Source organism: Chroicocephalus ridibundus, chromosome 9, assembly GCF_963924245.1.
Source record: "Chroicocephalus ridibundus chromosome 9, bChrRid1.1, whole genome shotgun sequence".
Lineage (NCBI taxonomy): Eukaryota > Metazoa > Chordata > Aves > Charadriiformes > Laridae > Chroicocephalus > Chroicocephalus ridibundus.
This window is the reverse complement of record NC_086292.1, coordinates 33945047-33958955: the sequence shown is the minus strand read 5'-3', so window position 1 is coordinate 33958955 and position 13909 is coordinate 33945047. Positions and strand designations below refer to the sequence as shown.

At 38.1% G+C, this 13909-nt stretch overlaps 1 protein-coding gene across 1 annotated transcript in view; it reads left to right on the top strand.

The window, feature by feature from the left end:
* CHRFAM7A (CHRNA7 (exons 5-10) and FAM7A (exons A-E) fusion) overlaps positions 1 to 13909 on the top strand; it is a 42120-nt gene that overhangs the window by 23744 nt on the left and 4467 nt on the right. The window contains exons 4-9 of the mRNA XM_063346708.1: positions 2423 to 2532; positions 7945 to 8024; positions 9189 to 9356; positions 9748 to 9942; positions 11264 to 11350; positions 12010 to 12119. Of these exons, the coding sequence (XP_063202778.1) occupies positions 2423 to 2532; positions 7945 to 8024; positions 9189 to 9356; positions 9748 to 9942; positions 11264 to 11350; positions 12010 to 12119 (750 nt within the window). The remainder of the gene's footprint in view (positions 1 to 2422; positions 2533 to 7944; positions 8025 to 9188; positions 9357 to 9747; positions 9943 to 11263; positions 11351 to 12009; positions 12120 to 13909) is intronic.

The window sequence follows — 13909 nt, the reverse complement described above, 5'->3', positions numbered from 1 at the left end:
GCTCTAAAGTTAAAACAAAATGAGGCAGCTGGATGGCTAAGCACTTTGTACACACAGCTAAACAGAGCAACCGTACAATCTGCTTAACATTATCTCTAATCCAGACTTTAATATTAAGTTTTCTATCACCCTTTAACTGCCTTTACATCATTCAGTGTCACCCTGTGCTACATCACATTGGCCATGATAACTCCTAAAAGAAGTCAGAATAAGAAATTATTGGCTCTATTAATATATTATATTTATATATTTATATCAATATAAGTATTGATATAAATTGATATTATAATGCAGTTCAAATGGCAGAGAACAGGAGAGCTCGTTGCACGCACCTGAGGCAGTGGCAGGGATCCCTGCCTCAGCCTTGCATCCACTGCCCAGAAAGGGACTGGTTCTCTCAGCTCCTGACAGGGCATTGCCTAAAGCCAACACGGCTTTAGGTGTCAGTGCCTCAAAACCACCCATCCTATTTGTTTACATTGCTGGACTTTGTAAAAAAAATAGAGGTATCATAGGAATCTCAGTATTTCTACATTCAAAAAAGATGGTACGGTAAAAAATACAGTGACATTTGTCTATTAGGATGTTCATGTGAAACAATTTACTGCAAAAATGGAGGCAAAATTTCTGAAAAAAAAGAGAAGAGGCAGTTGATCAGCTTATGGAAGCTGTGTATAGATGAGCGTGAACAATGCTCATCTATTCTTCATCAATCTATCAATTAGAGAACCGTGAATGGAGCAGGCAGTGAAAAGAAAAAAACTACAAATGGAGCCAATCAGATACTCTGATTTAAGATTTCTGTAAAAAACTATTATAGTAAAGCAAAAGGAAAAAGCAATGCACAACTCAGACAATTTGTCCAGGTGACAAGGCGCTACAAATTCATAGTAAAAAATGATTGAGATAAATACAAAAGTACAGGCCAAGAAATTGTACAGTAAAGGTTTTACAAAAGATGTGTGATGAATGCTATTAGATGTGCTGCATGCAGCAAACCAGGCGTTTACAAACACTGTTTTAGAGGTACAAGGCTGCACTTGAATACCTGCAGCGTGAGGCTAGCTGGGCACTTGTTCGGTGTAGCAAACCGCAACTTGTCTGTGACAATAATGCAAGGAATTGTATACAACAACTTGATGTGAATACCCCACGCAAATGATTGATAACATTACGTCCACAATGCCCACTGGAAATTTTTTCTGACCTTATCGTGTCTCAAAAATTTCGACAAACGCTGCTAGACTGTTGAAGAGATGAGTATTGTGTATTTACTCACCCATTTCAAAGTTTACATTTAAAAGATTAACATTTGTCATTGCAACAGCACTGTAAATCTGGAGAAGTTGTCACTGTAAGTTGTGTGATGCCTACAGCTATGAGAAATTAATGCAAATAACATAATATGGGGATGGAGAGAGGCACAATATAATGAAGCAGAGAAACTATAAGAAAAAATTAATTTTGTGAAACAAAATTAACTATTTCTTATTTGTACCTTTTGCACACAACCGTAACCAACCATCCTTGTATCCCAACAAGTCATCTTCTTAGTAAGGGGTGAAGCGTGACCTCCATTTCAGGAAAATACAGTAGCTCATGTTAATGTTTCTCAGGAGACCAGGATGTAACCAGCTTGCTCGAGCTGCCACGATACTCAGCTGCCTGCCGTTTGGGGCACCACTTCTCTTTATGACTGTGCATGACCATATGTTCCAATGACAGAGTCTGGGATTTAGCAGCGCTAAACACAGATCAAAGCCCTCTTGGTTTGACCGCGGCAGACTCCTGCCTATGCTGGCAGCCAGGGCTGGCTGGAGGGGACACGGACAGTCCCCAGGGCGGGTGGCTCCAGTGCAGCGTGGGCCAGCCAGATGGGACACTGCAGTGGGGCTGACATCTGCCCCCCGGGCTACCCAACCGCAGGCCACTGGAGCTGCTGAGACCTTCTATGCTGGCATTAACTGTCCTGCCATTGCAGTTGTTTTCCCTGTCAGCAGTGACAGTTCGATGCTCTGCCTCATGTCTATAATGAAGTTATTACAACCTGAGAATTTCCAGCAGAAAACAAAGTTGTCTATGAAGAGAAACGTAATGGAAGTTAATGCACAAACTGTAAAAGAAAATCTGTTCTATCCCAAACTGGCACCTGAGATAGTATGAACAATAAAATACAAGCACCCCAAATCTTCTTTTATAGGCTGTTATGTGCACCGCAGTGTGAATTGAAAATGAGATTTTTATGCTTTTCATTGAGCTCTAGGTGGCCTGATTCACCCTTTCCAAACATTTCACTGCCTGAAGCTAAATAGTATCTCTTTAACAAGAGAACACCTATTTTTTTTGGCTATCCAGTCCCTAGAGAAGTACAATAAACCAATGCATGAGATGACTGAACTAACTTTTTGTGTGTGTGTTTTAGTACTGGACAGATCATTATCTACAGTGGAACGTGTCTGAATACCCAGGAGTGAAGAACGTCCGCTTTCCCGATGGACTGATTTGGAAGCCAGATATTCTTCTCTATAACAGGTAGACACACTTGTTTTTTCGTGTGGGGAAGGAGAGAAGATCATAGAATTGCAGAATCACAGAACAGCCCAGGTTGGAAGGGACCTCGAAAGATCAACTGGTCAAACCTTTTGTGGTGAGGGGGCCTAGATAAGATTATCTAGCGCCCTGTCCAATTGCAAAGAGAAGGCCAGGCAAATGACATAAGCATCTCATCAAAATGCCTAGGTTATGAAATAGTTTTTCAAAACTTTCTAGGGTTTTGGAATACTGGAAGATTACCAGTCTCCTGTTTACACAATAGAAGGGCAGGTCTGCAAATACTTCGTAAACAACAACATCCTCCCTACCAACAATTCTAGTTCAGTTTTGTGAGATGATTAGAAAACTATAAACTTTTCTGGCTGTGTTTAATAGTACGACTTGTGATCATTTCCTCTTAAATTATTTGTTTGATCTAAATGTTTACTGGTGAATTCAAATCTGACTTTCGACTATTTGTCTAGTTTTAGTTTGGGTTTCACTACAGGCAGGACAGGTAAATGCCAGTAAGTACCTTTGCATTTTCCCATGTCCAGTTTTGGTGTCACTCTTTCTTCCTGCTGCAAAAATAGCTAGAATATTTGCTGCTCTCCTCTTCAAACTATCTGTTCTGAGTTTGGCTTATTTCAGGGACAGACAGATTGCCATCAATCCACTGCAGAACCTTTGGCTGACATTGAGAGATTCTTTGGCTGCACCATTAATGGGCAGTTCCCATCGTGGAATTTATTTAGTTTAAAAATATAAAGCACTGAGAGCTGCCTGCTCTTTAACAACTTGCCTTTTTCTGCAGTTGTTGCGGGCCTGTGTGCTGTTCCCCAGGTACTGGAAAGACCTTACAGCTGCCCTGTACATGTTGCCCTGGCTCTTTTGTGGTAGCCAGGGTATGTTGTTATTGTTTTGCTCATGCAGATGACATGAACCTTTTGTCTTCCTGATGGCTTTTTTCCTCTGTTTCTCTGCCATATGTCTACTAAGACAACCCTCCTGTGTTTTATCAACCTGGTTCCCCCTCCCCACTTCAGGAACTGCTTTTTGTTGCAACGAGAGCTGGAGAGCAGCTGTACCCAATACTTCAGCTCAGTTATGTTCCCTTTTGCCATTTGATGATCACCTTTATGAGCAATGTCACTGTCACAGGTGGTGTTGAACTGTAATGATGTGATAACAGCAGCATTTGTCACCCACTTAGTACTTCTCTCCAGGCCCTGTGTTCCTGCTTTTCTCAAAGGTACCATTAACACTAAATGATTGGAGGTGATCCCTACTAGAGTTCACCACGCTTAGGATAACTGCCTGTGAAGCTTACTTCTTGTTTCTGTTCTAAGCATGGCAATTGGCGCTCTAGTTGTCCACGCACCAGCCTTAAAAACCTTTCCTATGCTCTGTACATAAAATGGAGCAGCATGCAACTTGGACAGATGTTTTTGCAACATGAATCTTGCTTAATGTATTTTTCAATGAGAATTTGTTTTCTTAAGCATTTATTTCTTGCTACCTCAATTCTGTAAATGACAGCATTCTTGTGAGAATATGACAAATCACACATTCATTTCTATTCTTCTGCTGAATAACACACTGTGCATGTCATAAAATTAGTACTGTACACCAGCAGTTTAGAGGTTTCCACAATAATGGATTATGACAATATTCTTCTTCATATATATCACACCTCAGAGAGACTTTCAGTGTGTCTGAGGATTTATGCTTCAATGTTTAAGTAATTATATCCAAAATGAAAGGGTAATTTTTTTAGATATATGTAATATTGATACATACATGCTGACTGTAGCTGAAGCACATTATAGAATGACAAGGGTAACTTAACTGGAAATTTTCTGTTAATATAGGTTTTTGAATCTTGGGATTGCTAACTACGGCATGGTCACAAAGTAATTATTCTAGTGTTTCTATTTCGAACACATATTTAATCCAAAATCTTATTCCGTGTTTAGTCAGAGCGCAAAGCTATTTAAAACAAATTCTTATTCCTGCATGAAATTGCATTGGGAATGTTATGATGTTCTCTTACACGGACATGGTATTTTGAGATAGATGCTTTCAATTTCTATACACTTCACTAGGGACATGCATCTGTGGTTACAAAGAAATTAATGAACTATAAATTAATTTTTCTTTTTAATGAATATATGTTTCACTATGTCTTAAGTCCTTATGCATCTTGCTCAGCCTAGTACAGGGAAACTTGTGGCAGCTGTATTAAATTTTACAACCAGTCTACTGTGAAGAGAGCAGGGCCAGTTCATCTGTAGTTTTTCTGAGCGAAGAAAATCTTGGCCTATGTACAAATTGCAGGATTGACTGTGTTAGTGTCATCTATGGCTCTCTTCCACTTGTTAGTTTTACTAGACTTATTACTTATTTTCCAAATGGCCGCATAGTGTTCAGTACTTCTTGGAATAACAAAAATTCTAGTAGCTATGTCTCATTTTAACGGTTTCATTTCTCCAGTTTTATAAACCTGAGATTCTCCAGACAGGTCCCAGTGGGATTATATCTGCTAGGTACAGCTTTGTCATCTCAACGTACTCAGTCAATATGTGCTTTCAAGTGGTTCTACCCTGAAGAAGAAATGTAGCAAAAATGGTTTTCTATCATTACATTTGAGTGCAAAGTCTCATCAAACAAAGGTTTAGCTGCTTGGTGCATTCCCAATTGAAGCATTGCATTTCAAAAAACAATTAGAAGCACAGTGTAGAAAAACACATATGCTGCTTTTTCAGAAAAAAGATTTTCATATTTGAGTCCGAGTACCTCTCGATACTCTTTTAAGAACGTGTCTTACAAAAAGCAAAGTCACAGGGCAATGAAACACAGGTTCCTTCATCGCTTGTGTCCTTTTGAAACTTTTATTTTTGCCAATTACCAGAAACAGCTGCAAGGTCTTAGAAGCAACCCTCTGGTGCTTAACTGCCCTCTACTTGAGGGGAAGAGAACAGAGTCTAGCCTAAGAATTTTATTTCTAGTCATTACTTTCCACTTTACAAGTACTTTGTGTGACATGGATGTTTCTACATCCTAAATTTGGCTACTTGTTTGAGTGTCATCACGTAGCCCTTGTTAATTTAAAGTCAAAGCAATTACTTGTCTATCTCTAATATAGAGACCTGTTACAGGACTTTAAGTCTGGTTTTCTAAGGAAATGAGATGTATGCATGTGCGAGCATGCATACCTGTCTGAATATATGTGTTTGTGTATGATCTCTCTGGCTGCCCCAGTGTCCTCTGAATCCATTTCTGCCAAATTTAGCAGCGCAATCAGTAGAGATCTTAGCAGCACCAGTTTCTTACAAGTGTCATGAAAAGAGGCAGCCAAGATAAGGAGGGAGAACAATTAGTGCTCCAATCAGACAAGAAGCTGCAACGCGAACTCAGAGGATCCAGCCATGAGCTCTGAAGCCGAAGAAGAGCGGACTGCGTTAGTTCAGCTGCCTTAGAATTGCCTTTTCCCCTCAAAGTGCTAGAATCCATTCATGCTACATACACAATATTTAGACTTTTCTACTTGCTTTCAGAGTTTAAATTAAATAGTTGCAAAGATTTTCAAGACCATGAGCCTTCTGCACACCACAGAAAAAAGTGCAACTCCAGATGGGCAAGTAATTATTTGGATTTAGTTTTTTCTTATCTGCATATTTCACAGACCAGTCCAGATAACTTTAAAATGTAATTTCTTCAAATACACAAGGGGAAAATAAAATGCAAAGTAACAATGACTAAAATAATGATTGCTTTATTTTAGCTTCTGAGATACAAAATTTGCATAAGAATAGATTAAATATTAAAGTCCTCTTTTTTAAAAAGACTATTTCAGTATGAGTTTTCCTGCTGGAAAGATATACCATTTACTATACTTTATTTTCTGCTAGAATTATGAATATTTCACTTCCTCCCCATCTCAGATTCTTACTGTATTTTTCTGATATGTTTTAGAAGGTAATTAGAAAATTATGAGCTACTAAACCAAAAATATGCAAAGAGACATCAGAGACTTGTCGTGTTCAAATCACCCTAGACACAAGACAGGTTTTCAGATCAACGAAAGCACAGACTGCAGCAAGAAGCCAGACCCCGAGACTCAGGCCACCTCCTCTGCCCTGTCCTGCCCCAGAGCGGCTGCCACTGCGTTTGTCTCTTGTGCCACCCTGTCCCCGCAAGGTGACAGTTTGGAAACCGCAAAAACAAAGTCCAGTAGCCTGTGTCTCACTTTGCTTATCCCATGCACGAATGAAAGCCCAAGAAAGGAGCCTATGTCTATAACCAGGGCCAACAGCCGTGAGACATGAACTCAACACAGCATTTCCTGAAATAATTTTGAGATGCAAAGACAATTCACTGCTAGTACCTCCCCAGTACATTCTGTGCAATTTAATCGAGGTACCGGTTTCAATAACTATGACAATTTCTTGAACACCTAGGTCCCAAACTTTAAATGATGCATAGATCACAATCTGTAATACCTTACCACAAGAACCTGCAGTAGTAAATGGGCACTGTGAAATAGGGCACAATACTATCTGAGTGTATATCCATTGCAATGGTAAGTAATCTAAACATCTTTCACAGAGTGATTCAAGTCAGCAAACTTACTAAACTTTTCATAGGAATCAGTCTTTTATTTCATCATCTAAATATTTGAAAATAGGTTGTTTCCCATCTAGAAGTTCTTAAAATTTTAATGCCTAGTAAATTCCTGGGTCATCATGTCAGGTGTAGTTGAGACTTCCTTGGCAATAACTGCCAATTCATAATTTGAAGCACTCTCCAAGTTAAACTATGATTCTTTTCTGGAGACTTGTAAGAATGTCACACCAGGGCAGCCCTGGCCAGCACCACTACACTGACACCTCTTAACAGAATTTGGTTTTCTTTGCTGAACCCAGTTTGTGGGTTCTGAAGTAGATAATGAAGGCTGGAGCTGCATTAAACAGTCTTATGTATGACATGTAGTAACACTGCTCACCCACACCAAGGGGTAGGACGAGGCACTGGAGTATCCATCTCCTCCGTATTCATTAGCTGCAGTTAATGTAGACAGCAAGAGAACAGATTTCCCTGTACAGTTGATTGAGAAATTTTTTAAAAGTACTTACTTTCCAAATGGAAATCAACAGACCAAAGGCACCGTAATGAATAGTGGCACAGGTGAGCAGCGAGAATGAGGTGGCTCACCTTTACGTACAGTTGTTAATCAGGAACAAATCCAACAGTATCGTGCCAGTTACTCTAAGCCCACAAAAAAATGGTGACAGGAGAAAAGCTGGCAAATTTTTGGGGAGAAATAATCCTTTTACAAAGAACGGATTCGTCTCAGATATTCTTCAGCCAGTTAAAGAGCATATAACCCATTTTGTTCCTTCCCTATTCTAGTGCCGATGAAAGATTTGATGCTACATTTCACACTAACGTTTTAGTCAATTCTTCGGGACATTGCCAATATCTGCCCCCAGGTAGGCTGTTTTCACGTCATAAATGTTGGTAACTCAGAGTACTTATGTATGGTGTGGTTTCAAATTTGACATCAATTCTCTGATATTTTATTTTTCTAGTTAGCACCATCTGATAGATTTAAGCCTAGATGCATCATGAATGACACGGTTCACACTTTTGTATTAAAACCGCCATACAAGATACATTCTTTTATTGCAATTATGTAAATTCTTCTATTGTAATTCCCTATTTTGGAAGTATAAAAGCCCTTAATATAAAAAGATATTGTTTATTAAAGCCATGGTAATGCCTTTTAATAAAAATTTATTTCATTAATTTAGCTGTTTATTCTATTAATATGTTAACTTTACAATAAGATGCTTAGTAACACCTTGGATGTATTTTCTATTTGAAATGATTCACTGGATGCTTCATCAAAACAATTTTTAGTCTGAAAGGAAAGTAGTCTGTGTTTGACATTTATTTGATATCAGAAATGTATCACTGACTCTCTAGATGTATAGCAGTGGAGCACTGTGTCTGTTCCCAAACTCACTTAACATAATTCTTAGAATTAACTCTTCCTAGAATCTGAATTTTAGAAACTACAGCAATAGAGCCAAATGCTTTCCAGACAAATTAGTTTTTCCATCTAAGATCCCCAGAGGATTTCAGAGGTTTGCCTGTTGTTCTTTTGAATTTTGTTGTTCCATTTAGTGGGGGTTTTTCAATTCAATTCTCAAAGCTGCTAAATGACAGGGCCTGACTTGACGAGTGAAAAATACGAAGCTAGATCATGTAAATCTAATAAGACAGCAAATAATATTTCAGGATTTCTTATTTTATTCAGTAAAAGAAATAGAAGAAACAGATTGCATATTCTGCTTCATGTCTTTCTGAAATACAGTATCTAGAAATGTGAGCTCTTCTGTAAATATTCTCCCACTATGTGCCAAAATGGAAGCATATTTCAAAAAATAGTTTATAACACCAAGACATTAATGGTGCAGCAGTCCTTTCCCTTTTCTATGACTGACTTTTGCTATTTACATGTCAAGACACAACTGGGACTAAATATGCTTTACAAGTTAAAAAAAGAGGGTGCAAGGTCTGGTTACAAAATGTACATGAAATTATGTGGAACAAGCATTTAAATTAAGTGTTCTTTTTAAAATCCAATCTAGGCATTTTCAAAAGCTCATGCTACATAGACGTGCGCTGGTTTCCATTCGATGTTCAGAAGTGTAACCTGAAGTTTGGGTCCTGGACTTACGGAGGCTGGTCCTTGGACTTACAAATGCAAGAAGCAGATATATCTGGCTATATTTCAAATGGAGAGTGGGATTTAGTAGGTAAGCTCTTGATTTCTTATTTACACTGTGAACTTGCAGCCTTGTCTCCACTGCTGAAATGGATGGAATAATGATTGGGAAATAAAGACACAAATTAAATTAATAAATGACCTAGCTAGTGGCATTTGAAACTCTGAGAACAGAAGATGAAAATCAACATTAAAAAGTAGGTGACAAAACTGCTGCTTGAATTCAGCAAGTATCTTTTATCTGATTTTCCTTTGTTATCTGACAAAAATTAGTTAATTGGGAATTAAGCTTAAAGAAGTAGTTTTACCTATATTAAAACTCAGAAAACTACATTTATCCTTTTTTAAAGAAAAAAATCACTACATAATATAGAGTTTATTCACATTAATTTCTGATTTTCTTCTTCTTCTCTCCTACGCAGGGGTTCCTGGGAAGAGAACTGAGAGTTTTTACGAATGTTGTAAAGAACCCTACCCAGACGTAACATTCACAGTAACTATGAGACGTAGGACCCTCTATTATGGACTCAATCTTCTTATTCCTTGTGTACTGATATCGGCACTTGCTTTGTTAGTTTTTCTGCTTCCAGCAGACTCGGGAGAAAAGATCTCACTAGGTAAATCCTTAATAGGATACTGCAAACATGACCAAACCAAAAGAAGTTGCCGTTTTTAAAGTTTCTTAAACAGTCTTAGCAGGCAAGGAGGAACAGCTTGTGTGCCCTCTTCTGGCTCAGGAGCTGTTTTTACTGTTTGATGCTGATGCTGTGTGATGTTTCACCCGTGCTCTCAGCTTGGGGTACACTGAAGTTGTGAAACGGAGAAATTCCAGCCAACCAAGTAGAAGCATGACAGTTCCTGACTACCTTCCTTAAGAAGCAGGGTTTCATTTTTTGACGTTTACTTGCTGAAGAAAAATCCCACATTCGCTGAGTAAAGCTTAAGTTTACAAATATGCATTTCAACACTTTACCATGGAATTCCTCTTAATATTTCCTTTTAATAGTGAATTGTATTAAGAACTCAAGATGCCTTCTCAGAAAGATTGATTCTAACTTCTCCTATTTTAATTTTTATAGTGAATTTTAACTAAAGTATTGGTTTGTGAAACAAATTTGATGACTTTAAGTACTTGATCCTTAAGGTGGAGATTAAATACGTAATGAAACTTTGCCCCATACAAAACTGAAAATGCACTGGCTTCTACTAAGTGAATACAGCTGTTAGGTAGGTAGAAACCAAACTGACATTTCTCCAGAACATGGTTTAATTGAGTAGTAGCCTCCCTAATCAAGACGTCCCTCCCCATATTTTAAAATTAATTCTTTGTTCCTAAATCCTTTTCCATCCTTATTGTTTAAGATTGCTCCTGAGAGAAGAGTTGAGCCTTGTTCTGGAAAGATGGGAACTCATCACTGAGCAACAGAAGTCAACCTCCAAAAATCAACAGTCAAGACTGCTTGGACATAGACACATGCAGAACCCAACAGCTAATATCAAAAGATATCAAAGCCTGTCCAAGACAGCAAATCTGTTGTTCAGGAATATTATGCATTACAGCACCTGTAGCTTCCACACCAATTAACCAAGTGTCATATGCTCAAATACTCAAAATCACACCATGTGTCTAAAGCAAACAAGCAGCAAGAATTACTTTGATTTACCTCAGCTAATTAGTAAATGCTGATAAAATCTGAACAGGTACAAGGATCTAAAAATACACAGGTCTGTACAAACATTGGTACTAGTTTGGCAACACTGCTAGCCTGAACTTGAGGTAGTACAAGAAAGGACAGGAGCACCACTGATGTGCTGGTCTGAGGGTAGCAGCGGGGATGCAGCTTGCAAAAAGCACTCCTTCAGACTGATTTCCTGCTTCTTACTGCCTTGTAACTATGAGCTACTGATCTAATTTCATACTTCATGTTTATCTTTCAGGTATAACAGTTTTATTGTCTCTCACTGTCTTCATGTTACTTGTGGCTGAAATTATGCCAGCAACATCTGATTCTGTGCCCTTAATCGGTAAGCGAACTACAGCTTTTATTCACTTTTATTTTTTGTCAAATGAGGTGCAGTGACTTTGCACAAAGGCCAGCAGTAAGGCAAATTACCACCTGTACAATGGCCTACTATAATTGAATTAATTGCCAGTTGATGAGAGACTCTGATGGGTGTGATCCTCTATAAAACGTCCATGCTCTCTGCTCTGAACAAACCAGACAACCCACGTGTATTTTGGGAAGGCATAAGGGAGTCAGTTTTCCATGGAAGAAGTTGCAGGTTCAACGCAATTGGCCAGACGTTAGAAATATAGAGCTAAACATGATTAAATCTTCCCATTGTAATTAGTCAAACAGAAAGAGAAACTTTTCAAAAGAAGTAGTAGCCAGTGTCTACGATACTGGTAAAAGAAAATCTGAGGACAATTTTTGTCAAGGTTGCTTAGAAAAGGCAGGTGCTCAGTTCCACAGACAATTACTAAAGGCTGGCTATTGTCTCAAAATAACAGCTGCTCTTTCTGCTTTTGAGAAATCTTTCACAAGTACCTAACGCACTACATGTATCACTACACTGGAAAAAGAACTTAACACTATGTAGGCATGTATGTAAACAACCCTTGTAGTATCTAAAAAGCAGTATCAGCCAAAGTATATTCCTGTAATTATCTGTTTATTTTGCAGCTCAATATTTTGCCAGCACAATGATTATTGTTGGTCTTTCTGTTGTTGTCACTGTTATTGTTCTACAATACCATCACCATGATCCAGATGGGGGAAAAATGCCTAAATGGGTAAGGTTCGATTTTCATTTGTTATTCATTGCATAGATGACCAGGTCAGGGATGTGATAGAGTAGCTAGTGACTCACCTTTACTTCTTACTGTTAAAAACATATGAATCCTTCCTAAAAATTTTGTTTTGAAAAGTAGTTTCACCAGAAATGAGATGTCCATATACCTTTTGTGTGGTTGGCTTCTTAGAGAGAGGGTGTATGCGAGAGAGAATTAATATATCTCACCTTGTTTCTATATTCAGAATCTCCTTCACAACAGCTAGAAGGAACTCAGAATTTGCTAAAACCTAAACATATAAATGAAGATGACTTTCAAATAAGCTGCAGCTGTCAGAAGTGAAACAGGTAGAAGGAAAGAGTAAGGTGCTGATGGAGATTATAAATGCATGAAATACATCACCCTCAAGGTGCAGCTGCTACATATTTCACTGTTGTGCACACAGAAAGATCAATAGCCTAAAAAGCACTCATTAAAGATGGCTATTAAAGTGGAAGTGAAACTTGCTCTGAAAATCCTCATCTTTACATTTCTGGTCAAGAACATCTGTAAAGTACAAATTAAAATTCAAGTCTTTTTCTAAGCACATAAGACTTTCTTTATAATGTAGTTCTGTGAGTGGCTGTTTTTACAGAGAACGTTACACTGATATTGGATTACTAAATATTGATGAGTATCATCATCTAACTGTCCACTCTTCCTGACCTCACCCAGCTCACGGCAGCATCAGGCATTACTGAAGATGGAAAGACCTTTCTCTTTTTTTTCTTTCTAGAACAATGAGTTATTATTATCCTTACTAGGCAAAAAGAGTGTGCATACAGCAGTGCCCTGCAGACAAGAGATAATGAGATATTCCCTGGCTTATTCTGGGGTAGTAACTTTAAAATAAATTTCAATGAAGAGAAAAAAAGGTATATATCTTTAGATGCGTATTTGATGATCTAAAGGGGACAAACGTTTAGTACCGAGCCAAACATCCTCAGAAAACAGAGTACTTGAGGTTGCGGAGTGAGCTTTAGTGTTGAGAAGGTGAAGTCCACTAACCATTATTTGGATCAGGCCCTCAGTTAATGGAATATTTTCCTTCTTGGTGAAGCTTGATAGTGAAAATAGAGTAAGAGGGCAAGATCTGTCTCTGCTTGGGATGTTTGCCTGGATCTGAGTGGCAATGCACAGTCAGAAGAAGTGGGCCAAATCTAATACTAATAACAGTGTAAGATTTGAATATTATATGAGACAATAATATTTCATTAGTGCTTTGGAAAAGAAACACTGGAATGAGCTCTTAAAATCTGATTGAAATCAATTACAAAAGCTTGCATCTGAACTGGAACAGTCTCTGGCTTGCCTGCACTTTCTGCAAGGCTGGATTAAGGCAATGTGGAAAACAGTAAAATGATACACACTGATTAAATTTGCAAAGTATTTTTTTTTTAAATCAAAGTAATTTTTCCATCTTTTCGCTATGCTATATCCATGCAATATTCTAAACTCTACAAGAAACTGTCATGAAAGCAATGTGAGAAGAGTGTCAAAACATTGTAAAGCTTGGTCGCCCGGTGCAGTCCAGTCTCGCATCTGTTTCAGCAGCCCCCTCTAGACAGTAATGTCATGGGAATTTAATATTAAAACACAAATCTGAGTGAAAAAACTGTAATTTACTGACTACAATTTAAAGCAGAGCTATTAAGACTATTAAAAAGTAACTCCTCTTCTGTAAGTGTTGGTTGGTTTTTTTTTTTTTAAATTCATGATTTCTAGTAAAGTTGGAAAAGGCTGCCATACCA